General features: G+C 51.4%; 1 protein-coding gene across 1 annotated transcript; it reads right to left on the bottom strand.

Annotated features, from left to right (window-relative positions):
- Positions 1 to 22: 22 nt before the first annotated feature.
- TMEM151B (transmembrane protein 151B) lies at positions 23 to 20,426 on the bottom strand. Its single transcript, XM_058836681.1, has 2 exons — positions 20,122 to 20,426; positions 23 to 12,861 (listed from the first exon to the last, which is right to left on the bottom strand). The coding sequence occupies exons 1-2, from the start codon at positions 20,212 to 20,214 to the stop codon at positions 11,425 to 11,427; spliced, it is 1,530 nt and encodes a 509-aa protein (XP_058692664.1). The 5' UTR covers positions 20,215 to 20,426; the 3' UTR covers positions 23 to 11,424.
- Positions 20,427 to 25,509: the final 5,083 nt, after the last annotated feature.

The raw sequence follows: 25,509 nt of genomic DNA, 5'->3' as shown, positions 1-25,509 counted from the left end.
AGACCCACTGCTGGCAGCCACCTCAGTGAATCATCTGAAACTTTTATTACACTGATTTGGTTTACAATCTTTGATATTTCCAACAAAAAAGGCAACATTGTGATATACTGTTTGTACATATATAGAGAGACAGACAGAGCTAGATCATATTGACAGATTTGAAAAGTAAAAACCGTTTCCCAGTGTTCACAAAAGAATGTATTCACCATGTACCCGCTTCTGCCTCGCCCTGTCTGACGGATACAGACACTAATGGTGCCACTGGCCCCTGGATGACAGGACCTTTACCTGCACCATGTCATGCCCATATAGATCAGAAAGGATGGAGTGTGAGGCTGCCCTGACAGCAGGGGCCACACAAGGGATGCTGACAGGGTACAGCCCTCACAGGTTTGTGTAGCTCCCTTCCCAAATATTGATGGATGCTACAGGGGCTACGTCCAGAACAATTCCTAACCAGCAGTAGCAGCTGTGAAACCTCCCTACCAGGGCATCTCCCACTACTTGTTTCCCATCCTCGAGACCGAGGTATTGAATATACTTATTTATTTTTATTTGCATTTACAAAATATTTTCACTGGATGACACACCTCAACGAGATGAGAACTCATGTTCAGAAACAGCAGAAAAGTCCCAGATCAGCATCAGGCTGATGAAGCAACAGCTCCAGCAGCGAGGGTGGGGGCTTAATGGGGATGGCCTGGTCCTAGGCAAGCCTGCCTGTAGCTCCAAGGACAGGGCTGCAGCTGGTCAGCCACTTGTGCAATGAAAGCTCATGCTTGGTGGGCAGTGATGAGATCCTGCAGACATGCTAGCAGACACATGAGGAATTGGCCACCAGAGCCAGTGAGGACAAGGGATGGAAAGAAAAGGGCTTGGGAAAATGTCATCACCAGAAAAACTTCTGACTTGCTTTCGAGGATATTCACTACTCATTTTCCTGCTAACTGTTGAGATTGTTAACATCACTCAAGCACCCTTCGAACCCATTCCTGGGCTGCCATGCGCAGCAATACCTGGACATGTGTAATAGCGGCCTCAGGGGAGACAAAGAGTTAACATTGTCCCACCCCAACCCCCTTGTGAAGGGCAGCCCAGGTGTTCTGATTGGGTTTGAGTCCCTGGGGGGGTTCTCCCTTGGTGTGTTTCCACTGGTCCCTGACCCTGAACTCCACCCTCAAAGATGGAAACCCTCAAGAGTTCTGTCCCTCAAAAACCCCTGCTGTGCCTCTGTTCGGGGCTCTCTGTTCTGGACCTGAGTTTGTTCCCATGCTGAATAAATGGTTTCATGAACCAGGAACCTGTATCGTTGGTGTTCCATGCTGGTCCCCAGAATCCTGCGGCTTCCTGGATGAGATCCTGGAGGTTGCGGACTGCAACAGACATGTAGCTGTTGCCTGGAGAACTCTTTGCCCTCTCTCCTATCAGTCTCTTGGCCAAAAGGCAAAGTCCAAACCAAGAAGCCTGCACCACTTGCCAACACCCAAAACCAACAGTCAACTCTCTGCCAGTCTGCAAGGGTTGAAACCATTTCAAATGCCATGCACTCTGGCCAGACAGCAACAGCAGACTGTTGGAGTGTGAACATTCCTGCTGTTGGTGGGTTACTTGTCAGCTCCAGGTCCGGCTACCACAGTGTAGGTAACTAGCTCATCACTCTGTACTGAGTGCAGGGCCAGCATAGATACCTTAACTCTCACATGAGATCTATCTCCAAGATAATGGCAGGCTTTAGTGGGGCGGGATCATTTGTGGGCCTCTCTCTGGAGGAGGGAATGAGCTTGGGCACTGCCACCACCCACCAACACAGCATCAGCAGCATTCAGCAGAATCAAGCCAGGAGCATCCCCTCACCCATGGGTCTGTGCCAGAGATGGTGAGAGAAAAGGGGTGGCTGGCAGGTAAACAAGGGGGAATGACACGAGGGGGAATGCATTTGGGCTGTGCTGGCAGGTATCCCATCAGGCTGGAGCAGGGGCACCCAGCTGGCTCCCTCCCACAGCAGATGGCAAGCCCAGCTTCCACTGCTCTGAGCAGAGCACACATGGCAGCAGGAGACAGTGGCCAGCTTCCCAAGCCTGGCGGTTTCTGTTCACAGAGACCCAGGCATCGATTTGCAAGGTGTCACCCTGGCATATGCCACGAACAGGATGGCAGGTTAATTTTGAGCAGCAAATTAGGGAGGAGGAACAGGCTGCCACAAGGATGAGCAGAGGCTGTGCACAGAAATGGTTGCTGTGTTCTGCCTCCCTTTGCTCCCATGGAGCTGGATTTGTCTAGGCTGAGCTGTCCCTGCCCATTTGGTGTCTGCTGGCCCTCTGCACAGTCAGCCGAGGTGCTGGTGGCTGGGGTTCAACAGCATGGGGGGTCCTGAAAATGGGCGTCCTGTGCACTACCTCTGGGATAGCACAGTGGGCTGAGGAGGAAACAGCACACTTCTAAAACATAGTGCCAAGCACTCCTGGCCTGAAACACACCCCAACAACTAACACAAGCTCTCCCAATCACTGGGCACCCACCACTGCATTCCATCACCCCTACACACCTGTGCCATGTGTCCATCAGCTTCCCTCCAAACTCAATCAGCAGCTAGCCCCATGTACCACCCCGCTGACAGGGCACTTTTGGCTAATCTAGATCCTTCTGTGCTTCTTCAGTTGCAGTGAAGAGGGATGAAGCCTGAGCTCATGTGGTTGGGAAGATGGGAAGTGGCATAGAGCTAAGCCCTGCATCAGCTTCCCTAGGTGGAGGGGATGGCTCAGAAATGAAGCATTCCTCCTCCCTACAGGGTATGCCTGAAATAGCCAGGCTTGTCAGATCCCTGTCTCTGGCTGTGATGGATTAGCCTCTCCAAGGCACAAGGCAATTTATTCATTAGTGACATTTACACCTTGTGGCTGCATTAGCCATTGTGGTTGATGACACGTGCTCAAGCTGTCAGTGCTGGGCTCAGAGGCGACATTGCTGCTCCAAAAATGCAGTGAGACATGGCCTGGGCACCTCAGCTTAGGAATATCTCTTGCCTTTCTCCTCAGCCAGAGCATGCACAGGTTGCTTTGAAAGCCCACTCTACTCCCAAGCCTCTCTATCAAATGCCCTGCTCCATTTCTCCCCCACTCTCCCTGCCTTGCAGCACCGTTGCTCCAGCACCGCATCCTCCTGCCCCATTTTGCCTTGTCTCCTGTAAAAACCACCACCTTTGCAAAGCCTTTTACAGCTGTTCTCAACCAGCTCTCTTCCTCCCATGTCCTGCTTGAGCATTCACATCCTATTCTGTCCTCTGTCAGCTGCCCTCAGCCTCAGCTGAGAAGCAGAGCCCGTATTTGGAGACTTCTCCAGCAAGATATGCTGCTTTCACCATGATGCTGTCCCCTGGTCCTGCACTGCCACAACAGCTGACCTCTTCTCTCCTCCCTAGTCTGGACACCAGGACCAGCAAAACACCAAGGCCTTCTGTTTTCTAACTTAGGACAAGTGCTGTGAAATTCTCTGGGAAAGCACAAAGTGATGCCAAAGTGATGCCAGGATGTGCTGTGGTTGCTCTGCAGCAAGCAAGCAAGCAAGCAGTGGGCATGCCAGGGCAGGGAGCACTGCTGGAAGGCTGTGCACAGGCAGGGTATGGTGAGGTCTGGCGACCAGCATGCCTGTGGTCATCATGCATCTGCTGGTTATTTCATGGCTGGCCCATGGCGCCCAGCAGGGAAGGGACCAAAATGATGTAAATGTACGGCCTCTGCCAAGTTCAAGGGGAATGCTTTGGCTAACTCAGAGGAATGACAGTTTGCACATTGGGTTTGGGAAGAGTGAGAAGAGCTGGAAAGCGTTGTCCAGGGAGCAGATCTGGCAGCTCTCCAGTTTATAGATTAGCTTGTTCTCAAACACAGCTTGCTCCATGCTTTTATCCCTGCTGCCTTCCACTCACTGCAGTAAATGTGACACTTCACACCATCTCCTCACAGAAACCAGGTCAGGAGTTTCCTCTCATGAGGAATAAGCAATGCTCTGTCACCCTGAAAAGCCCTTGCTGCAAGGGTGGATGAGTGTCACCACATCAAAATCCACAAACACATCAACATTCCACAAGGCCACATATTCCAGCTGTGCATGAGCATGCAGAACCCCATCCTGCCACATCTGGGTGGACGGCCATGTCACACCTGCAGGGGCAAAGAAAGATTTTAAAACTCTGGCCTCTACTCCTGATCAACCTACCCCACACCTCCAAGACACAGGGCCACCATCCTGATCTGCCTTGGGCATTCCTTCTCCACCAGCATGGCACATTAATAACAGAGATGGAAGAAGTGGAGTTTAAACCCACATATTTGTCAATTTTTTTTTTTTTAAAGCAAGGCAGAGCAATGTGAAATACTTTTCACAGCTGTTAAGGCCTTCTAGTTGCATTTCAGTTTGAAAAAGCCATTGGCATTTCCAAAGTGAAATCTGGTTTTTTGGGGTCTAGTTGTCACCGCTGTTTCCCCAGTCAGCTGAGCAGTGCTGCTCCATCAGACACAGTGCTACTCTCGCTCCCCTCTGCTCAGCCCCTGGGGACAGGCTCTTCCTGGGGGGCAGGTGCAGCACAGAGCCCACTGGCTTCTGCCAGGGCCAAGCAGGAGGTGATGCCTGCTTTCAGCTGATCCTCCCTCTGCATCCGCTTCTGGAAATGTGCATAGACTCAGGCTTGGGATTTTTCAAACTTTCACCCTGGCTGGTTCATGGGCTGCCATCCAAAGTCTGAATTCATGTCACAGCAGCTGACAGCGCTGCTAATGGACATTGGGACCATGGGACTGATACAAAGTACTACGTCATCTCACCACATTCTAGCTAGGCTTTTTCTTTCACTAATGTGAGTAGCTCGGATTGCAGAAGCAGCTTGTGCTGATGGAGAGTGAAAGAACCTCATGCATCTGTAGGTGAAGTTATTTTGTTCTACAAAATCCACTAAATTATAATCACAGTAGGTGATCCATCCATTCACAGAGTTCCAAGGACTGGGGAAGATGGTTCAGGATGGGCACCAATTTCTCACAAGCTTCATTTCCCCCAAACAAAGTTTACAAAAACCAAACAAACGAACAAACAAAATGGCCCAACAAAAAGAGTCTTCTTGGGGAATGGGGGAGGAATAAAACCCACTTAGCTTTCCAGCAGCCACTGTGCTTATTCTCAGTGCTGGATGGCCATGCTGCACATTGTAATGGGCTCCTGAAAATCTGGCAGCTTTTGGAAGAGTTGCATAGGTGGATGATATACCTGTTTACGAGCTGCAGAAGAGGAGCTTGTTGAACTCCACAGGGAAACTGTCCCGCCCCCAAGACAGACATGAGGTAAGGAGGGAAGGAGGAAGGGCAGGCCACGAGGGCATGGGTCTTGCAGGTTAAGTTCTGTACTTGAGACCTCTTTTATCTTAGAGGCAGAAAGGCTATTGTCCTGTGGGAGAAGGCTCCACTCCCAGTGCTGTGGAGGTGCTGTGGAGGTCAATTTGCTTGTTAGCTTGCTTTTAAGGGAGTTGACAAGATCACATCCATGGCCATAATGGTCCCCTTGGCAGAGCAGCTGTGATAGAGGCAGTAGAGCAGAACAATTCAACCCACTGCTTGTAGAAACTACAGATATTCAACATTCATTCATGTTGGCCAAGTCCCAACACAAAATCTATGCACGAAAGCAACACTGTGACAGATCAGTTTTTCTGGACTCAAGGACAGACCCCTCTGAGGAGCTGCTAAGTCAACCTCACATTAGTATAGTACCAGTGGCTTCAAAGTAAAATCACACTAGAAATGAACATAGCCCATTAATTTCTACCTGAAGTGTGACTATGACCCCTTCCCACTTTTTCCAGAATGCCCACAGGGAAAACAGCCCGAGGCAGGCCCAGCCCCAAGTCCCCACTAGGGTCCCAGGTCCATTGAACCAACCTTTGGTCCCCATGCATACCTGGCTCAGTGGAGAGTGTAGGCCCAAGTGCATCACAGGGGGCAGCAGCACCAGATAGAGCTATCACTGTGTTTCATTTCTGACATTACCTGGATCCAGATCATATTCCTATAGACTTTATTCTAAACACTCAATATGAATGAAACATGGTCAGAAGGACATATCCCAGCTTGAGACTTACAGCTCTTTGGTAACACACCGTCTTGGTGGTGGTGTAGCATTTCAAACCCAGCCCCTACAGGGACTGCAGCAGAGTAGGAGCGCACTGCAGCCAAGTCTGCACCCCGATAATGGCAGCACCCTGGTGACATGAGATAGCAGTGCCGAAGCTGTAGCTGGAAAGGCTGGAAGGAGAGCTTAAAAGGTGTTATTCATCCCACCTGCTAATCAGCAGGTGCTGTTTTACTGGCATCAGATGCTATCTAACTTTCTTAAACTTCCATTTAATAAATCTTTTCCTGCATGGGCATCCATCAGTTGTTAAACAACTCTGCAGCCTCTTGAGTCAAGAGACAACAAAAAGGGACCAGCTGGATCTCTAATGTGCAATTTATGGGAGAAAGGAAGAGGGTGCATTTGTTCGACAATAGATGAACAGATACTTCCCCAGCCTTAATAATGCATATTTGCCTGGAAGGCCTGGCCTTGGCCATAGGCTCAGATTCCCTCTCCCCATCCTAATGAACGCCCCTACAGCTGTTTACCCTGACAGCCCTCTTTGAAACCTCTCTCCTTGGTGTGGAGTGAGACAGAGGGCTCAAAGAAGACACCACTTGGCTCATTGGTGTCATCGACTGGTTCTGCACAAGCGAGGTGCTAGACATTATGTGGGAAGCTTACACTGTGCTGAAAGATAGATAAATGTCTGGTGATGCGTCTTGATGATCAGCTAATCCAGAGCTTCTCACACACTTCTCTCTTTTTCTCCAGTTCAGAAAAGCTGGAGAGCTTTTAAGTACCTGACAAGTACATTGACAGCAATGGGAAACACCAAATAGCCCAAACTAATTCTCCAGCCTTGCAGCAAAAACGACTAGCCCTCTTCTGGGTTGCATTAGCACCATGAAGGGCCACAAAGAGGAGCTGGTAGCATTCCTGCCTCCTTCCTTCTGGTGTATGAGGAAAGTCTGCTGCGAAGTGCAATGCTGAGACTGACTCTCAGCCCATGGAAAACTGCAATGTTTGAATCATGTATGATTAAAACCAAAGCCATCCGACTGCAGAGATCCTCCTAGTTATTGCCCCCATCACACTGACAAGAAGCCAGCTTTGATCTTCCCAGAGGGTGATGTGTACTGTACTGCTTTCCTTGTGTAAGCGGCCAGCTGTATGCTCCGCTCACTTTGAAGAGATCTGCACCAGAAACAAGGACACAGCCACCCTGACAGACCAAGGCACTGTTTGCACCTTTGGCCCTCTTTCCCAGGCTAGGCTTAGAGAGAGAGTGACATACTTGCTACACAGTGAAAACTTCTGCACCACCACTCAAACCAGGGTCTAGCAAGTGAGGTCAAGACTTTGGGATTGGTGGAAGAGAAGGCTACAGAAAACAGGCCTACTTGTGTCAGGAAGGCTATGAGAAAAAAGAACAGAAACAATTAGACTCACCAGTCAACAGAGGAGAAGTAATGGGATTAAGATACAGCAGGGAGACCTCAGGTATAAGGGAGAAGGTTATCCTGAGAGGAGCAGATTGGGCCATCAAATGACCTGCCAAAGGAATCGTCATCACCAACATGAATACGACAGAGAGCAGACACAAGTCTCAGGAAGAGCAGACACCTGACTGCTGCACAGCCCAGAGCTGTGGTGGGTGATGTGTATGTGCCAGGAGATGGGACCACGCCACCATGTTCTGGCCATGTGCCAGAACAGGGACAGGCCATCTCTGGGTATCTGTGCTTGTAATATGAGACATAAGGAGAGTTATAGCAGTTGTCCTTGGCTCAGGGCACTGCGGTCTCTCACCAACACTCAGGAGGAAACCCTCTTTGCTGACAGTGTCCCATGCCAGGAGATGGAAGGAAGAGCCCAGTTTTCTGCGCTTTCCTGCCTGACTAGACATGCCAGGATGAACCCCAGTTCCAGTTTCTCATCTTCAGCTCCACATACTTCTCTGTCAAGCCACCAGGCAGTTCCTGTCCCTGTTGTCCAGTCCTGCTCCCCTACCATGTACAAGTGCACCATCCCCCTTTCCTGAACCTTAGGCATGTCTCCACCCTTGGGAGAATGGAATCGGATGAATGAGGGGGGCAGTTCTACCAGGTGCATTTGGGTAGCAGGGCCAAGAATATGAGGGATGGGATCTGTGAGAAATCCTGGCATGCAGTGGGGAACACTGACTAGAGAGGTCCCACTTCTCAGGGTGCTGTGGGTCTAGACCAGCCACAGACAGTAGCACTGGGACTACAGCTGGGACCTGGCTGCAGCTGGCACCATGTACATGGGGAAGGTGTTCAGCAACAGGAAGACTGTATGGATCCTGTGGGTCAGAAGAGCAGCCATGCCTTGAAGATCACCTGGATAGAAGATCCCCTGTCCACCTGGATAGACCACCTCCAGAATAAGATTTCATAGGTGAAAATGGGGCTAGAGGAAGAATGCAAGGCATTCTCAAGCAAAGGTCCAGAAAGAGCTGAGGACAGGTGCCTGAAACTCTGCTGCAGGTGCTAAAAGCTGGGGGGCACAGAGACTCTACTAATCTGTCCCTGTTGTGAAGACTGTGCCCCAGGAAGCTAAAAGGCCTGCCAAAACTTAGATAAATCCATCTGTCCAAGGCACCTTGGAGGCTGGAGATAGAAATATGAGCCATTACAGCCTAATTTAAGCAATGTGCAGGAGATTTCAAAGAGAACATGTCAGGAAGGACAAGCAGGGATCTCATTCCTCACTAATGACCCATTGCAGCTCCACTGTCTCAATTCACTGCGACATACAAGCACACACCATTATCTCCCTGGAGTCAGGAGGACACTCCACATTGGCCTTGGCTTACATTAGGCCCTTGAAGAGAGAAGCACTAGTGCACAGCAAGCCAAATGTCATTACTAAGCAAGGAAATCCCAAGGCTGCTTTTGCCCAGTCTGAATCTATGCCAAAAATAATGAGAACAAAATGCAGAGGGATGTGCCTATACCAGAGATCTTATGCTTCTCTGTCCTCCAAGGTACTCTCTTCCTTAAGCCAGCATCTAGCTCTGGTAGTCAAAGTAAGGGCAGATGCTAAGACAGAATCATAAACAGAGTGAGATTTAAAGAGATTTCCTGTTCAAAGCACTGTTGTTTGTAGTTTAGCACCCAAGATCCAGGATGACAAGCTGACTCGAAGGGCAAGAGACACTAAACAAGATATGCAGGGCATAAAGAGCAGAACAGATTGCTCTGGGGGAAATGAAATGTCAACAGGTGCTGACCACTCCAGGCTTGCCAGCAGAAGATGACTTTCAAAAGAGGATCAATGTGGTACATGGGTGCATTTGCAGCCTCCTCACGACCTGGGAGGCAAAGCAGTACAGCAGCACAATGAGAGAGACAGACAGACCCCTCATTAATACCTGGCAGGAGGAAGATGGCTGGACTAAATACAATACCTCACTGTTTGACCTTCTGCAGCAGATGGGGAGGCAGACACCAAGCACAAATGCCTAGGTGCCAGTGGATTTGCCCTTGTCACCCAAGATATGCTGTTCTTAGCTTTTTTTCACCACAGCTGATGAGGGAAGGAGGGTGAAACTGAGAAGTAGTGCTGTCTGGACTCAAGTGGACTCATGGAGCCAGAAATCACTGGCTGATTTGGCATGTACTCCCCGAAGGGCTGACTGAAAAGGAGACAGCTTTTTTGAGAACAGACACAAGAGATCTGGGGATGTGTTGCTGGAAGTGGAAAAGGTGGGTGTCTGCATGCTGCAAACACTGTTGCAGCTTCAGTGACATGAAGGATCTTTACCCAGTATCACTGAGATCCTTTCCAGCAGGGTAGAAGGGGTAGCACAAAGCTCAGAGCGACCTGCCTTGACAAGAGCAAGGCAGAAGAGCCCAGTAGCTAATGAGCTACACACAAGTCACCTCACTTCTCACAGCCTGATACCTCCCTCCAAACACCTCTGCCATGCAAAACATTTAGTTTTAATCAGGTTCTCCTCTACGGTATCCCTGGCCTCTGTTCTGCAGAGCATCCCTCCTGGCAGATGTCTCCTGCACTGGTCCAGCATCAATAATGGGGCCCCACAGAAACAGAATCCTTTTGATCTTCCTTTCCCCAGCCGAAGTTCCCAATGCTCCAGCATGCTTTTGGATTTGTCCCTCCTATCCCCTCAGAGCTCTGTGCCTAAATGAGGCTTCCAGGAGCCTGCAGCTCAGAGTCCACAGCCAGAGCCCAGCTGAATCTTATGCAAAATTCACTCGTGCAGACATGCACCAACCTGCTGCTCCATTATCAATAGGTGAACTGCAGCTGAAGCTACCAGAGATTTCCTTGATACTTGGCTGAACCAATCAGGACTCACTTCAAAGCCAGGAAGGGTCCCCAACCACTTGACGTGCCACCTGATACCAAGATGTCTGTCCCAGTGCCATCCTCTTCTCTTTCCCCAGCTCACCAGGGGCCTCCCATTTTCTCTTTCCAGCTGAGCCCTCCTCCAGCAAACACATCAGTAGCGCTGCAGATCTCTGCTCCATCTGGATTTGCACATTCATCCCTTCCTTGGTGCTGCATGCCCAAACAGAAAACTCTTTACCAAGCAGATGCTGACTCACAGCTGGCACACCGAAGCTTCCTAAGGAGCTGAGCCTGGGATCCTCTGGAGGAAATGCCATTCCCAGCAGTGAGAACAAAGTAACAGTCGGAGCATGGTCTAAAAAAAAAGTGGGGAGGGTGGGGAATGGTCAAGGGGGAAGGGGAAGAGGTGGACTCGCGGCTTTCAGCCTTTGCTCTAACCTGCCACTCAGCACTAGAGTACTAGTGTACCCATAACCTTCTGTCACAGGCAGCAACACCCCGCTCCCAGGGGCTTGTTCTCCTCCACCCTGTGAGCGGTCTCACTCCAGTGTCAGAAGCAGGTTGGGCAGAGGTGCAGCAGGGTGCTTTTTGGCTGCTGCTGGTCCCTTGGAGCACATGCCAGCCTGGAGCCAGGCTGGGAGCCAAAGCCACCCCCTGCCTGCATCAGGCCTGTCGTTTTATTCCCCTCTTTGGGTCTCAATACCATGAATTATGGTTTTGCGGTTGGTTTGGTTGAATTTTTTTTTTTTTTTTGCATGTGGTGATTGGTCTAGAGTTCTGTGCCATGTCAGGGGGAGCATCAGTATTCACCCCTCTGGGAGGTCAGAACCACAGCGGGGGAAGATTTTGCTGGCTGCCAGACAAGGATGCCATGCCCACTCCATCCTGATGTCCTCCTAGGCTTTCCCCCTTGTGCTCCTCTCCCCAAATCCTGTGCTGGCTTGGGCCAGGCAACAGACAATGAGATCTCACCGCCTTCTGCTTTCACAGTGAGGTCTCCACGCAGGACCCATTGCGATGGAGGTGACGGTGGTCGTGGTTCAGGCAGCCTTCATTGCGGTGTACAATGAGGACAGGAAAGTAGAGGGCATCCTGATAAGGAGGGGGGTCTTCCTCCTCCACAGTCACCTGGCTGGAGAGGCGTGTCTGCTCAGTAGGGCAGCTCTGCTCGTTCAGGCTGCCACTCCGGCTCTGCCAGAGGCAGCTGCGTCGTGAGCCGTACAAGCGGCCCAAGGAGAAGCGGCTGCTGCTGAAGGGAATCCTGGGACTGCCATTGCAGATGCTCAGAGCACTACGGGAGAAGATGGAGGAGCTGCTTATAGTCCTGTGGCACCGTTCGCAGTTCTGCCGGTAGCCACTGTAGCGGCAAGCAGAGTAGTTGGTGCAGCCGGAGAGCCCCACCAAGTCCATCAGGACTGCTTCCGAGTAGCTGGGCACCAGCTGCTGGTTGGATCGTATGTGCCACTCCAGCTCGGTGCTGTCCACTGTGTTGACACGGGGCATTCTCCGGCAGAAGGAGCGCTCCTCGGCCGGTGTCACTGCCACGTAGTCGAACCCAAAGAGTTTTTCCACATGGTAATGGACATAGGAGGTGCGGTACTCATTTAGTACCCGCAGAGGCCAGGATAGGGTCAGCAAAGCTGCCACCCAGAAGACATAGTGAGATACATACCAAGGCAGGTTGTCTGGGTCGGAAAAGGCCACCATGTATTCCTTGAAGTCCACATTTTTGAGATGCATCCCCTCCCTGGCCTCCATGTAGTCGTCTAGGCCCTCGTTCTCTGTGAAGAAGCGAGCCCGCTGGGTCAGATAGGAGTTCTCAGACTCCACATTGGCAAAGCTGAAACACTTGGTGAAGCGGAGCCGTGTGGCTGGGTAGCTCTCCAGGTCAATGAGGTCCTTGGAGATGTCCTTAACTCCACAGTTGGAATAATCAAACTCAGCCTCTGCCACGTGGGTGTTGACCCGTTCATGGTACACTTGGGTGGTGGTGTAGGCGTCCCCGTTGCGGTAGCGGGTAACTTGCCGGGTCCTGCGGACGTAGTGGTAGCTGATGGCCTTCCACCAGATGCACGGGGTCGCCTGCTGCATCCGCTGCACACGTTCATGCACACTCTCCACATCTACTTTGTACTGCAGCTCGTTGCGTGTGTAGCAGTGCCAGCACTCCACCAGGTACACCACATAGAGCATCACTAGGAAAGCCAAGGGGATGTAGACATAGCCATTGGAACAGGGGCTGTCATGGTACATCATGGACTTGCCCTTGTAAGCGCTGTCGAAGGTCAGCCGGGTCACCTTGGTGACGTGGCACCAGGTCATGGCTCCCATGCAGCCATACATGAGGAGGGACAGCAGCAGGCATTTCCAGTGGGACTCTCGGCACAGGGACTTGCTGAGAGACTGCTTCACTGGCCGCTGCTGCTCCGGGGGACCAGGGAGAAGGAGAGAGAAAACAAGAGAGGAATCAGTAGGCTGCAGTGGCAGGGGAACAGGTACCTATAGCTCTGCGAACAGAGACAAAACAGCAGATGCCATGGGGCTCCTGGCCTCATCAGGCAGAGCAGAGGCTGGGATCTCTTATAGGATGGCAGTCATGCAGCGCAGGCAACTGTCACCCTCACCTCCCTTTGTTACACTCTGCCCCTCCCTGGGAGACAGACAGAGCCCGGCTGAACATGGGGTAGAGTGGGAAAGGACAATTGTCAGCCAAGCATTCCCCTTTTTCAACAGGGAGCAACCCCTACCATTGCCACTTCCCAGGAAGTGCTATTGGAGCATGAAGTAAGAGTCTGGGTGACTTTCTCCACATTCCTCAGCTTTTGCACCCACCCCATCAGCACAGGCAGCTCTGATATCATCCCACCTGAACCCCTCACCACCGCTCATCTCACTGCACACGAGTCTCTCCCCTCTTCCCAGTAACAACCAACAGCAACATTCCAATTTTTCCACCAGGGTGGCACAAGCTGCCTGGTGTGCCTGTAAGATGGAGAAAGAGACCTTCTGCAGCTGGGAAGATCTGTGTTGGGTAATGACAATTCCCACTACAACACCTGGCAGCCTAAGGAGCTCTGAAGTGCTTCTCAAGTGCTTTATAAACCACACCAATGAGAAAGTACTTTTCCACGATTGAAATGTGGCCACCTCTGGTAGGAGAGAAATATGGAGTAACATCCTAAAAAGTGTTCAGGCTGGAAGGGAGGAGCATCCTAGCAACCTGCAGCAGTAAGGAGGGCAAGAGGCCACTCACAGCTGCTGGCAAACATGCCTGCTTGCACTCAGATTCAGCTGTGACAGCCCATATTTCTGAAAAAACTGCTCTTAGGTCTTTCATGGTGAGGAGAAGGCAGAACTTCAGCAACAGAACTTTTTAAAAGGATTGCACTGGGGCCTTTACCATAGAACAGTGCAGGGTTTCACACAAACCCATGAAAAATTTCGGTTAAGGAAACCTCTGTCACTCTGCAGCATTCTGAAGTCTCAAGTATTGATCAAGCTTTGTCATCTGACATCATTCCACCCAAAGAACAGGCAAAGTAACTATTTGCTTTTTTATACAGAAGATTTCAACCAACAATCTCCAAAGGTGCAACCTGATAGAGGGGGCCAAGAACCCCAGCCTTGTGCAGATGCACAAAACTCACTCAGGCTTCAAGCTTTGCTCTCCCTCTGCACCTGCAGGCAGCAGCGAGCTCCTGAGCTCACCTCTACCATGGTAGGGGACAACGCCAGCTGTAATGAAACTGCTCACAGCACTGCAGTCCAAGCCTGGCTTAATTTTTCTCTGCTTCTGAGCATGCTGGGCTGGAGAGATCTCTCATCCAGGAATCCCAAAAACCTGAATGGGTTCACACTTTTGGAAAGCAAGAAGGGCACTTTCACTCTGGCATGAAAAGGAAAATTAAAGCAAGAACCAGAGGTCACAAGGCCACTAGGGTCTAGGGACAGCTCTGGGCTTCTTCTTTCATTTAAGAAATTAATCTTGCTCTACTGAAGAACCCCTTATTCCTGGCTTGGTGCTCTAGAGTCCCACAGGCCAATCTTTCCTACCCGCCCTTGTCACAATCGCCAGGGGGACTTCTGTCACTGCACTCAGCAGGGCTGGATCCTGCCCAAATCTCCAACTGAGGTTTTTCTCCTAGAGGCACGGAGCTCCCCTGCCTGCCCACCCTAACAGCCAGCCCATGATGACCAGAGCAGGTGGCACATTCAAAGAAACCACTGTTGGCAAGGGGAATGGTGGTATATCCCACTGGCAGTCCCAGGTATCAGTAATGCTGAGCTCCCCTCTTTGAAGCCACTAGCTGAGAGACAGGCAGAACCCAGGGATGTCAGGTGGGGTGGTGCTGGTCTGCAGGCAACTCAGAGAGGTGCAGGGTGGCTCTGCTGACAGTGGACATGTGGACAGTGCATGGACACATGTGCAGCCCAGTCTTCCCAGTGCAACTGACCACTGCAGCAGCCTCACAGTCATGAGGCAAGAAGGCAACCCCAGGTAAGAGAAAAAGGAGTGAGAAGAAGGAGGGGCATTTCAGAAGGCAGAGCCACCTGAACTGTGCTCTGCCTCCTGAGGTCAATGCTGCAGCTACAAAAGCCTGCTCAGACCCCTCTGTCTTTGCTTGGTTGCAACACAGCTCTCCCCTGCTGGAATACTCTATCACTACCCAGGCAGCTAAAGGCTTCCTCTCTCACTGCTGCCTTCTGTGTTGCAGGCTTTCCCTGGCAGTGGCAGCTCTGACTGTGAGCATCTAAAGGAGCTGCTAAGCCAAAGGAGGAGCATGGGGAGGGTCTGAAAAGGGCCTTTGGAGTGGTACATGCCAGACCTGGGGTGTCTGTGGGGTGTGAATGCTGAGAAACAGCACCTTGTTTAGGAGGGAGATCTGCAAACAGAACACAAGGAATAAAGCAAAGCATCCAGCTCATTCATTTGCCAGCTGGGGAAGGGGCACCAGAATGACAGGTTTTTGGACACATCTGTCTCAGAAAAGCAAATTCCACCTCATAGTCACTCCCCAGCCCTTCACATTCTGCACTGCCTGTGTCACAGGAGAAGGGAGATGCTGGCTGTCGTCCTGCAGAGATGTAGGCAAGCCCCACTGCAGTTACCCACCCAGGCCAGGGAGCTCGATGCAGCCCGGGCTTGGTTCCAGAAACTGTGTTAGCAGGGCTCTAGTCCATGCATTAGTCTCCTCCTAGGACTACGCAGTATTTAGATACTGCAGCGCTTTTACAGGGTCACACTAACCCCTGCTGTAAACTGTTTACAACCCAGCTTTGTCCTAGGCTTTTGAGGTAAAACACATACACCTCAGCTGCACTGGCGGGGTTTCTGAAAGCTGATCAAGTGCCAGTGACAGGATACAACCACAGCAGAGGAGGAGCCAGATGCAGTCTAATCCCAGTAGGAACTGCAGCATCCCTGCTCCTCTCCCAGGCTGCAAAGGGCTCACAGGAGCAAACAACCAGCTCCACAGATTCCCCTACAGAAGCAGCTGAATAAGGTTGTCTCCTTGAGCTCGTAACCAGCCTTGGATAAGTCCAGCATAGCAAACAAGCAGATGAAAAAGTTGGGGAAAGAGAAATCTGTCTCAGAACAGTGTCATTAGGAGGAGAGCAGACACTGATATAAATGCCATTGTCATCTGCCTGCTGCAGTCTGATGGAACGAGGCAAAAGACTTGCCCTACTTCAGTGCAAACAGGGTTTCCCTCCACCATCGGGAACCTCCCTCAGTGCTCAGGCTCCAGCACTGGACAGTGGTAAGCAAATCTGCTATTGCAGGTGCACTGAAACATCTCTGCAGTGCTAGGGGGCAAGGCTGGCCATAGCTCAGCCGAACCTGCTGTGGGATCCCAACCAGCTCCCTTTTCTGTACTTCAGTTCACCTTGTAGAACGCATGGAGCAACCCTCGGCAGGCGCTAACTGAGACACATCTCGGGAAAGGCAAGGGGTAGGCTGCTGCTTGGGCCTCCCCACCCTCCTGCATGGCTCTGGCCTCTGACATAGCCCCTGAAGTAGGCCCACACTTGCAGTTGCTACTCGGGATGCATGGGGAGGGAGGTGATGACTCACAAGCAGCCGTGAAGGGAAAGGGGATTCCTGTCGCCCTGAGAATCAGACCTTTTGATATTTTTTTCATAATTTCTAGCCACTTTCCCAGGAAAGTAACTATAAACATAGGTGTTTATACATTCTATTAAAGATATGCCTTTTGAAGGACGTCTCTCACGGCCAGTGTGGTTTGGAACGTGGTAACCTGACTATCCAATCCCTGGTCGTGGTCGAAAATCCATAAATATTGAAAGGACAGAATAAACGTGCTTCTTCTGTCATCACACTTCGAGCTGAGTCTGTGTGAATCATTTCGTGGCCGACAGTGACAGACGCCCACAATGCACAGGGCAGAGGCAGTAGAAGAGGGGACCCCCATCACTGATTGCGCTAAACTCCTTTGAGATCTGGGGGAATCCTCTTCTAAAAAAACAGCCTCAATGGGACAAACATGCCCAGCACCTCAGTGGCCAAGCACATGGGTCAAAATCCCTTAATCACCCCTACAACCTTGACCCTGCAGCTTTGAATACTAAAACTCTTCAAGTCCTTCAAGCTACACCCTGTAACAGCCTGGCCCTGGTCCCATCCACTGTCTCCTTCTTTAGTGATTGTTTCCATGCCATTACCTCCCATGCCTCTCACCCGCCTCTTCCTGCAGAGACCTCTGTGAAATCTCCACTTTACCTCCAGAACACTAAACCCTTATTTTCCAAGACGGCCTGGGGTTCAGAGGGTTAGGTGTCCTAGAGACAGCCCTCTAGAGGGCTGAAAAAAACAATCAAAAAAAGGTCCCAGAGAAGCAGCCTGAAGGCCCAGGTAGCTCCTGAGTGTCAGGTGGTGGCAGCAGCTTGCAGGGGATTCCAGAGGGACTCCTGAGCATCAGTTTCCATGGCTCTGCCCCAGGATTCACTTACATCATGCAAGAAATTAATAAACCCTGATCCCTTTAACCTCAAATCCCCAGAAAAAAGGGAGGTAGGAAGGATCCAGTCATTTCTAGGAATTACCACTGTCTTCCAAGGCTCTGGACAAACATTGGCAACTTCTGGCCAGGATGGTCCCAGCAAATACCCACACCACACACCCCATGCCTACAGCCCAGGAACTACCTGCCTACAAGAAAGAGGTGGCTCAGTCCCAGGCTGGCAGTGTTGCCAACTGCAGAGAACAGAAGAAGGCTGAGCATTGACAAGCCAGAGAATCCTGCCAGCAGTCAGCTCCTGCAGTGGTACCATTTTACACAACCTCTTGGAAGAGGACTGGTTCCTTCCATCAGATCCCACCTGAGCATCAGGACAAGGACATGTTTTTGCATGTTCCCAGGCTAAAGAGATTGTCCCTTGGAGTCTCCCATCCTCCAAGCATGCATTGAGTGAAATTCAATTCACCACCACTGAATGTGGGTGTAGGCATGTGATGCCAAGATGGAACAAGGGCTCAGTCAGCTCTGGTTAGTAGCTCTTGCTACTTGCCTTGCTGGGACAAGCTGAGAAGCACATGAAGCCCTCCCTGGCTCCCAGATACAGCAACCTGAGATATCAAGATGAGGCACCTTCAAACAGAACAGGGCATATTTGCCACTTTCCAGACATCTCCTCTGGCTTCCCACTCACCCTGGCCAATGGACCCTGACATGTGGGATTCAGCCACACTGCAGGGGCACTCAGCAATGCTGGCATCAGCAGTTGGTTCTGACGGAAATGAGGACATTGCACAACCTGTATGGTGTTATATAGGCACTAGAGGGGAGGAGGAACATTCTTCCCTGCTGATAGTTCTGAAGACAAGAGGATTGCACTAGGTAGGTTCCATGAATCCAAGCTCGCCACTAAAGTCTCTCCTCATTGCATCAGATGAGACACAAGCAAGTATGGCACCATCACAAGAGGATGCAGCTTTTCTCTCCTCCACCAGTTGTTTCATTCAAGTCTGATAGCTTCTGGCCACAAGGAGGATGCCCTTAGTCTAAACAGAGCAGGTCATGAACTACAGCCTTTCTGCTTGCTCCCATGGAGTATTATATTGACACCCTAATTGCTAGCTACTACTGAAAATCTTATCCACCCAGGCAATCTTACAATTTTATAATCCCTGCAAGCCAGGGGGCACTGTAGGTGACGGAAACTCGTCCGGGCGCTGCCCCTGCTACACTTCTTCCACCCAAACTGGTTCTGAAAATTCTGTGCTGTTTTGAAAGTACAACCAGCACTGCCAGAGCACAGGCAGTAAGAGACCACATCACAGCATGGCACAAGCATATCCTCATGTTAAAAAAGTGCCTCACAGTTTAGCTACCCTCGTCAGGATCTGCTTGAAGAGCTGGGATCAGGTCATCAGGAGCTGTCAAATGCAGGCAGTAGGAGAGGAACAGACAAAGGGCAGAATATACAGTATTTGTACAGCTTCCCAGTCCTTGAACTTCAGCATTCCTCTCCTGCAATTATTTATATCTAAATATAAGTCTGTATATATAGAATAACTGTGCATGGGCACTCATGTTCTGCCCAAGCCAAGGAGACAGAGAATACCAGGATTATACAGCACTCACAAACTACAGCGCCACAACAGCAGAAGGGGAAGTGATGCACCAGCTTCTGAGTACCCCTCCAAGCGGCCCTTTGAGCTGTGGTCTCACCAGACAGGACAGCCCATCACAGCAGGAGAACGCTGCCCTTCCTACACTGCCTGGTTGCTCTCCATGGGTCAGCAGCCCCATGGCATAAAGCGAGTCTCACCAGTCGGTGCAGTTGTCTTCGCTCTTCTTAGGAAGCCCAAAGCTTCAAGCAGGATCTGTGGAGGCAGACAATGGCACACTTGCCTCCCAGTAGTGCTCCCGAGGCACAGGGCACTCCGCTCTTGACCCTTTCTGGCATCTGCTGCCTGGACTCCAGAAAAGTCATCTGCTGAGGGAGACTGCAGCACACCTGGAGGCAAGGCTGTGCTGGTACCTGGCCTGCCCCAGTCTGCACCTTCCACTTTCCCCAGCCAATCTCTAGCTGGGAGCAGCCACCAGCAACAGACCCTGGCTTTGCCATGTCCCCAAGCCCTCTACACTGCTGCCCACCGCGTCTTCCCTCACAGTGACCCAGGCAGCTGTGCCACATCCTGGATGCCCCCAGAAGCCAGCGCACAGCAAGGAAGGGGTCTCCACGTCCACTTCTCCCAGGCATAACAAGCTCAGCCCGTGGCAGTAAGCCCAAACGGTGCCCCGCGCTTCACGTTCGTGATTTTTTTCCCTTCCTCCTCCATCCCGGCCACTCCAGCCCCGGCCCCCGCTCCGGACGGCGCTGGCTGCTGCTTCCCTGCCAGCCCCGGAGGCTCCGCGGCGATCCGCAGGTGACGGACGAGCGCTGGAGAAGAGGTGCGCTGGGGCAGCCCATCGGTGGCGGGGACCGACCAGGGTGGGCATCCTCGCCTTCCCCCTCCCCCCCCCGCCCCGCATCGCATCCCCGGGGCCGGAGGGGGGCGAGAGGGGCTCCCAGCGAGCGGGTCCGTGCCTGCGCGGGCAAAGCCCAGCCCGGCCCGGCCCGCGGCGAGGCGGTCAGTGAACGCGCCATGCAAAGCGGGCGGGGAGGGAGGGGGGTAGGGGGCCGCCCCGGGCGGGGGGCGGCCGCTCTCCTCACCTCCTCTCTGGCCCCCTCCGCCTCCTCCTCCGGAGGCACCGGCGTGCTGCTGCCTCCCTCGCTGGCGGCGGCCGCCGAGGCCGGGGGGGACATGGCGGCGGGGGCGCCCCGCTGGCGGTGCCTGCGGGCCGGGCAGCTGCATTATCCCGCCCGCCGCCGGGCGCTGCCTCGCCGGTCGCCGGGCGGGCGGCGGGGCGGCGCGGCGGGCGGGCGGCGCGGAGGCATCGCCCCCAGCCGCGGCTCGGCGGCAGCGCTGGCCGCCCGCCGGCCCCGGCCCCGGCCCCGCCGCAGCGCAGCGCCGCTACACGCGGCGGAGGGCGGGCAGAGCCACTGTGGGAGGGCCGCGGCGGAGGCGGGGGGAACGGCACGGTGATGGGATGGGGATGGGGGCACGGCAGGATCCGCGGCCGCCCGAGCGGAGCGGTGGGTGACCTTGAGGCGCCGGCCGGCAGTAGAGAGGGAGAGAAGGAGCCCGGTGCAGCCGCCTCTCCCGAGCCCCACTGGGAGCGGAGCGGCCGCCCGGGGCTGTCGGGGAAAGCTCCAGCTCTCAGCCTCGCCGAGGGGTCGTCAGGCTGGCTTCGGTCCCAGCTGGACAGCTGATGGAGAGGTGAGGGATTCCGTGGGTTTTCCTTCCCTCGGGATGAAGCGGAAGAACCAGGAGCACTTTGCATGTGCCCTGTCTGTTTTTTCTAGTCTGTGGGCACCCCGGCTGGTCCGGAGAAGTGGGGTAGTAGTAGACAAGCAGTGCTAATGCTGGCACTCAGGGAATAGCTTAGGTTGGCCAGGATCTTCCCTGCTGTGATCTGCCCCGAGCCCAAAGGTTCTCAGCTAGCTGTTGCAGGGCAAACTGCAGTTTATTTCTCCACAGAGCTAACCTGCTTAGTTACAGGGATGAGTGGAAAAGTCACTTCAGACCCTCGATCTAAACTGGGGACACACACAGAGTTTGGGAAGGGTCCATACTTTTCAGGGTCTGGATATTGCAGGTACAGCCCAGCTTCCTTGATAGTCAGGAAATCAGGTATTTCTGCAGGTGGTTCCCCAGACCCAAAGTGGGGAGAAGCATAAGCTGGAGAATTTGCTGGAAACTTCTCTTTTCCTGAGCTCTGAGGCTCAGCCTTGCAATGGTTGGCATGCTGTTGTCCACTATTGCCTGGGATGAGGAAGGAGCAGTGTATAGGCCTGATGGTCTCACACAAGGAGATGCATCCGAGGGGAATTGCCAACCCCTGCTTCTTATGGGGATAGATGTGATGGCTGGAGGTGCTGCTGAAGAAGCTCATCTTCAAAAGAGGCTGGGGATGTGTTTCCTCTCGCCTTTCCCCTGTTTCCATGGAAACAGCAGCAAGCAGGAGCAGCCTGCTTGGAATTTCACTGCCTACCTCTCAGACACCCCCTGTCCAATCATCCCGGCAGACTTTGGCTCTTGAGGGTTTCAGATCCACCCTCACGTGATTGATCCCATGACTCCAAGGAGGGCTCACCCATGCATGTGTGTCATGGCAGAGCAAGGCAGACAGGCACAAGCCCAGAGCTGCCACAATTCCTGTAGCAGCACTGAATGTTATGCCATGCATACTAATAGACAGTTGTAAATAATTTGCATTCCTATATGGATTTCTGCTTTTTATAGGATGTAAAAAGCTAGACCAAAAAGTGCCTGAGGGATGATTGCCCTCCAGAAACAGCACTGGTTTTATCTCAAATATGTGAATATCACACAAAAAGAGCAAAGCAGAAGAGTGAAGAGGGGTGAAAGGTAGTACAAGTTTATGTCTTTGCATTTAATAGCCAATGGTGTCTTTTTCTCCAAGGAATTTGTCCATTCACTTCTGAATTTGTTTTGGTTTTGGACTTGTAGGTGCTTCATGCATTCTGTGACAAGGAGTTTCACAGCACACCCACAGACTCAAGGAGCTTCTTTTGATATGCCCATTCTGGGCTTTTTATCCACCAGGAGTAACCCTTGAGAACCAGGCTGCTACCACCCTTATGGAGCTACCCACAATGTCATTTATCCTCCACTGGTGAACTTGGTGGCTACTGGTGAGCCAGAGGTAGAGTTTTTTGTGTCAAGCATCCTCGATATTGGTCCTGGCAGCATATCTTGGAGACAACACTGTCAAGCACATCACCAGCTGTGCTATTTTTGAGATGAGGTGGCGCAAAAGAGGTTGTGTGCCCTGCTTTGTCTGAACCGAAGCTGTATAAGTTCTCAGCCGCTTTCTGAGGAAAACGGTCATGTGTTTTTGACCCTTGGGCAGGAACCCAAAGGCATGGCTGATAATGTGTAACAAAGGGCACAGGACTCCCAGGAATGGGAGAAATAAGACTGTGTGATGCTTAGGCCTTTTGGAAACTCAAGCAAGATGGACAGCATCCAAGATTGTGTTCTGTGTCATCAGCAGAGGGAGAGCCCAGAAGTTGTAATTAAAACACACTACCTGATCCACTCAACCCTCCTTCTCTTGGGGGTGAGAGGAAAAAAAATATGTGAGATTTCCCTCCAGTTATTCCTGTAAGTTTCAGGATGCTCTACTGGAAAATCATGTTGGAGAGCAGGACATTTCTGTGATGGAGGCCTTTCTGATGTGACAAAATGGTTGAAAGAAGCAGGGAGACTTTTAAGAAGACACAGCAAATGAAGTAGAGGTGGTGCCCTTACCAATAGGTTTGTTCTCCAGAAACCCTGTATCTGCCACCCTGCAGAGACATTTGTATCTGTTCCAAGCAAGCATAAAGCATGACATCATATTAGGAGGATTTGTTCACTTTCCATAATGCATCAAACTGCAAAAGGTCTCACTCTTCTGTCTCTGGTAGTTACAGAAAATAGCCTTTTAGATCCTTATGTTATTAGCTCTTATTCATGCAGCAAATTTGCATTCAATTTCTAGAAAAAAATTTTGACAGAGGCTGCATTTTAAACCAGATGGCCATAGATAACCTATTCTTGTACTGGTATTTGTAGCCTAAATATAAAAATGGATTTTACAGGATCATATATAAATATATCATTGTGTTTAGCTTTTTTTTTTCCCAATGGACCAAGTGTGATCAAAACTCAGTCTTTTGTTCCAAAGCAATCAGTGATTCCTAGCGTGTGCTGCTTTTTGTCTCTTAAGAACTTGTGTGGCAGAGAATACCCTCGTGTTAGGATGCAGGATTTTCTGTGCTCAGAAATTAATGCCTGCTCAATTTAGAAATTTCAAGGATACTTTGTGCTGGCTGCCTGAGACTTCCAGAATGTGTCACTCCAATTAAATTACTCCTTATTAATGCAACAAGGGGAGTGTGGATGAAGGAACGTGCCTCTTGCTCCAGTTAAACAACATCACTTTGCCCCTGCTGGTCAGTGGTGTTGACTGTCTGGGTGCCATCTATCTCTGCAAGCTTTGTCCTCAAGGAAATGTGTGCCATTAGTTATGTTTTTGTCTGCTACACTCAGACTTCATGTCTGCTGGGAAGAAATCCAGGTGTGCCTTTTTTTATTGTGGGAAGGAAACCCCCAAGGGTCATTAATTGGTGACTGGGGAGCTCATTTCTGTTTAGCATCCCTAACAGGGGTACACATCGCAACTGCAGTCCCCAAACATTCAAAATCTTAAACCTCATGAAGTAGCTGGGTTTGTAGCTGCCGCTCTGGGGCACATTTCACTGAATAGAATTGCTGTCATTGAAAAGTCTTTGACCCCCACTCTGATCTTTTTCCAACAGGCTGCCTGTATACAGTTTGTTTATTTTCCATCCAGCCTCATGAGAGTTTGTCATCATCACAGCTTTTGTGAGGCTCCACAGAGGTTTCTGGGTCAGGTTAAATCACTTTCCTCTCTGCAGTAGCCCAGCAGGATACCCAGGGCCCTCCCCTGTTAGAAATGAAAAGTGCCCAGATGCTGTTTGACAGTCCTCAGGACATTTTGTCTGATATAACTCCAGAGCAGCAGCAACCACCCCTTGTGTCTGGAAACCGAGCCAAATCCTCCCCTGCTAAATGCTTTGTTCTCACTTAAATTTTTGGCCCATCACACCCAGAAAGGAATAAACTACGGAAACTAATGTCTCAGAGAATTTAGTCTATCTCTAGTTATGGTCCTAGGAGTCACCTTCCTAAAAGCAGAAAATAGGTTTCTGTTGCAGTTTGCCTTCCCCATACTGAAGGGTTGGAGTTGACATACCCTGATCTGGAGAGGCATTCCTGCCCCACCAAGCTCTCCTCATGGACCTGGCAGGCAGAAAAGTCACTCTTCTAGGGAAGGGGCTAAAACCCATTGCATGCTTAGGGGTCATTGTATAGGCCAGGGCTGTCAGTCTGGCCAAGGTCCTGGGCAATGGCTGCAACCCTACTTTCTGTGTGCCCCATCACCTGGGCAACACAGACTTGGTCATCACTTTTTCACGGTGTCAGAACTGCTCTGTCCAGTGGGATGGCCACCTGCTCCTGCTCAGCACCTAAATATTTCAAACAGCTCACTCACCCCCACCTCTCCACCCTGCCACCCTGCTCACCCTTCTCTCCCAGCCCCTGCCTGGGGTCCTCACTTGTTTTCAGCAGTGTGACTCTACCAGGCCTGTTCCCAACTCACTCTGATGCAAGTGTGGAGAGACAGAAGCCCCAATTCAGTCTGGGAGGCAGCTGGGAGGTTTAACTGTCCCAGAGTAGAGAGAAGAGCCAAGGTTGCATGAGCAATACCTTGCCACTCAGAGCACTGCTAGGAGACAAGGACTGGGCAAGTGGGTGTGCAAGGCTGCAGCAAGGTGCTGAGGTGACACAGAAAGCAACTCAAGCAGAATAAACTGAAAAATGAAAGTTAACCCATTCTCCCTTCTACCAGCCATCAGGCCCAGTGCAGCAATGCTGAAGCTCAGAACCAGCACTGGCAGCATCTGTCTTGCACTCTCTGGCAAGGTGAGCTGAGGGATGATTAGGTAGGTTGAGGATTTTGTTTTGTCTTGGGTAGTCTCTGCCAGATGAGCTGTACTTAGAGAGTCATGAATAAATGATAGCCCAGCAATGGAGCACTGTCTTCCACAGCTAGTCCTTGGGGAGGGAGGAGTATTCTTCATTATAGTGATGTGACCTGACAAAGGTTATCAGAGCCACCCTTTGAAGTGAGTCTGTCTCGTCACTAGCTATAAAGAGAGCCCCAGGTGACAAGATTTCTCACCTAGGGCACAATTTCACCATCTATTTAAGCATGGTTTTATTATCAGTTCTCCAAGACCATCTGCCACTCCCTCCCCATTCATAACCACATCTGCTATCTCCTTTGGGAGACCTCTGAGCGCACACACACATAAATACATACCAAGGACTACCAGCCATTCATTTGCCTAGACTCAAGCAGAGAGCATTGCTGCTGCAGCCACCAGGCTGACAGGAATTACACA

This window comes from Poecile atricapillus, chromosome 3 (genome assembly GCF_030490865.1).
Source record: "Poecile atricapillus isolate bPoeAtr1 chromosome 3, bPoeAtr1.hap1, whole genome shotgun sequence".
NCBI lineage: Eukaryota > Metazoa > Chordata > Aves > Passeriformes > Paridae > Poecile > Poecile atricapillus.
The sequence above is the reverse complement of the archived record's forward strand: the minus strand, read 5'-3'. Positions and strand labels throughout refer to the sequence as shown.

Coding starts and splice junctions, on each gene's coding strand:
- TMEM151B (XM_058836681.1), bottom strand. CDS start 20,214: ATGTCCCCCCCGGCCTCGGCGGCCGCCGCCAGCGAGGGAGGCAGCAGC. Junction 12,862..20,121: donor CGGAGGGGGCCAGAGAGGAG/GTGAGGAGAGCG, acceptor CCCCCGGAGCAG/CAGCGGCCAGTGAAGCAGTC.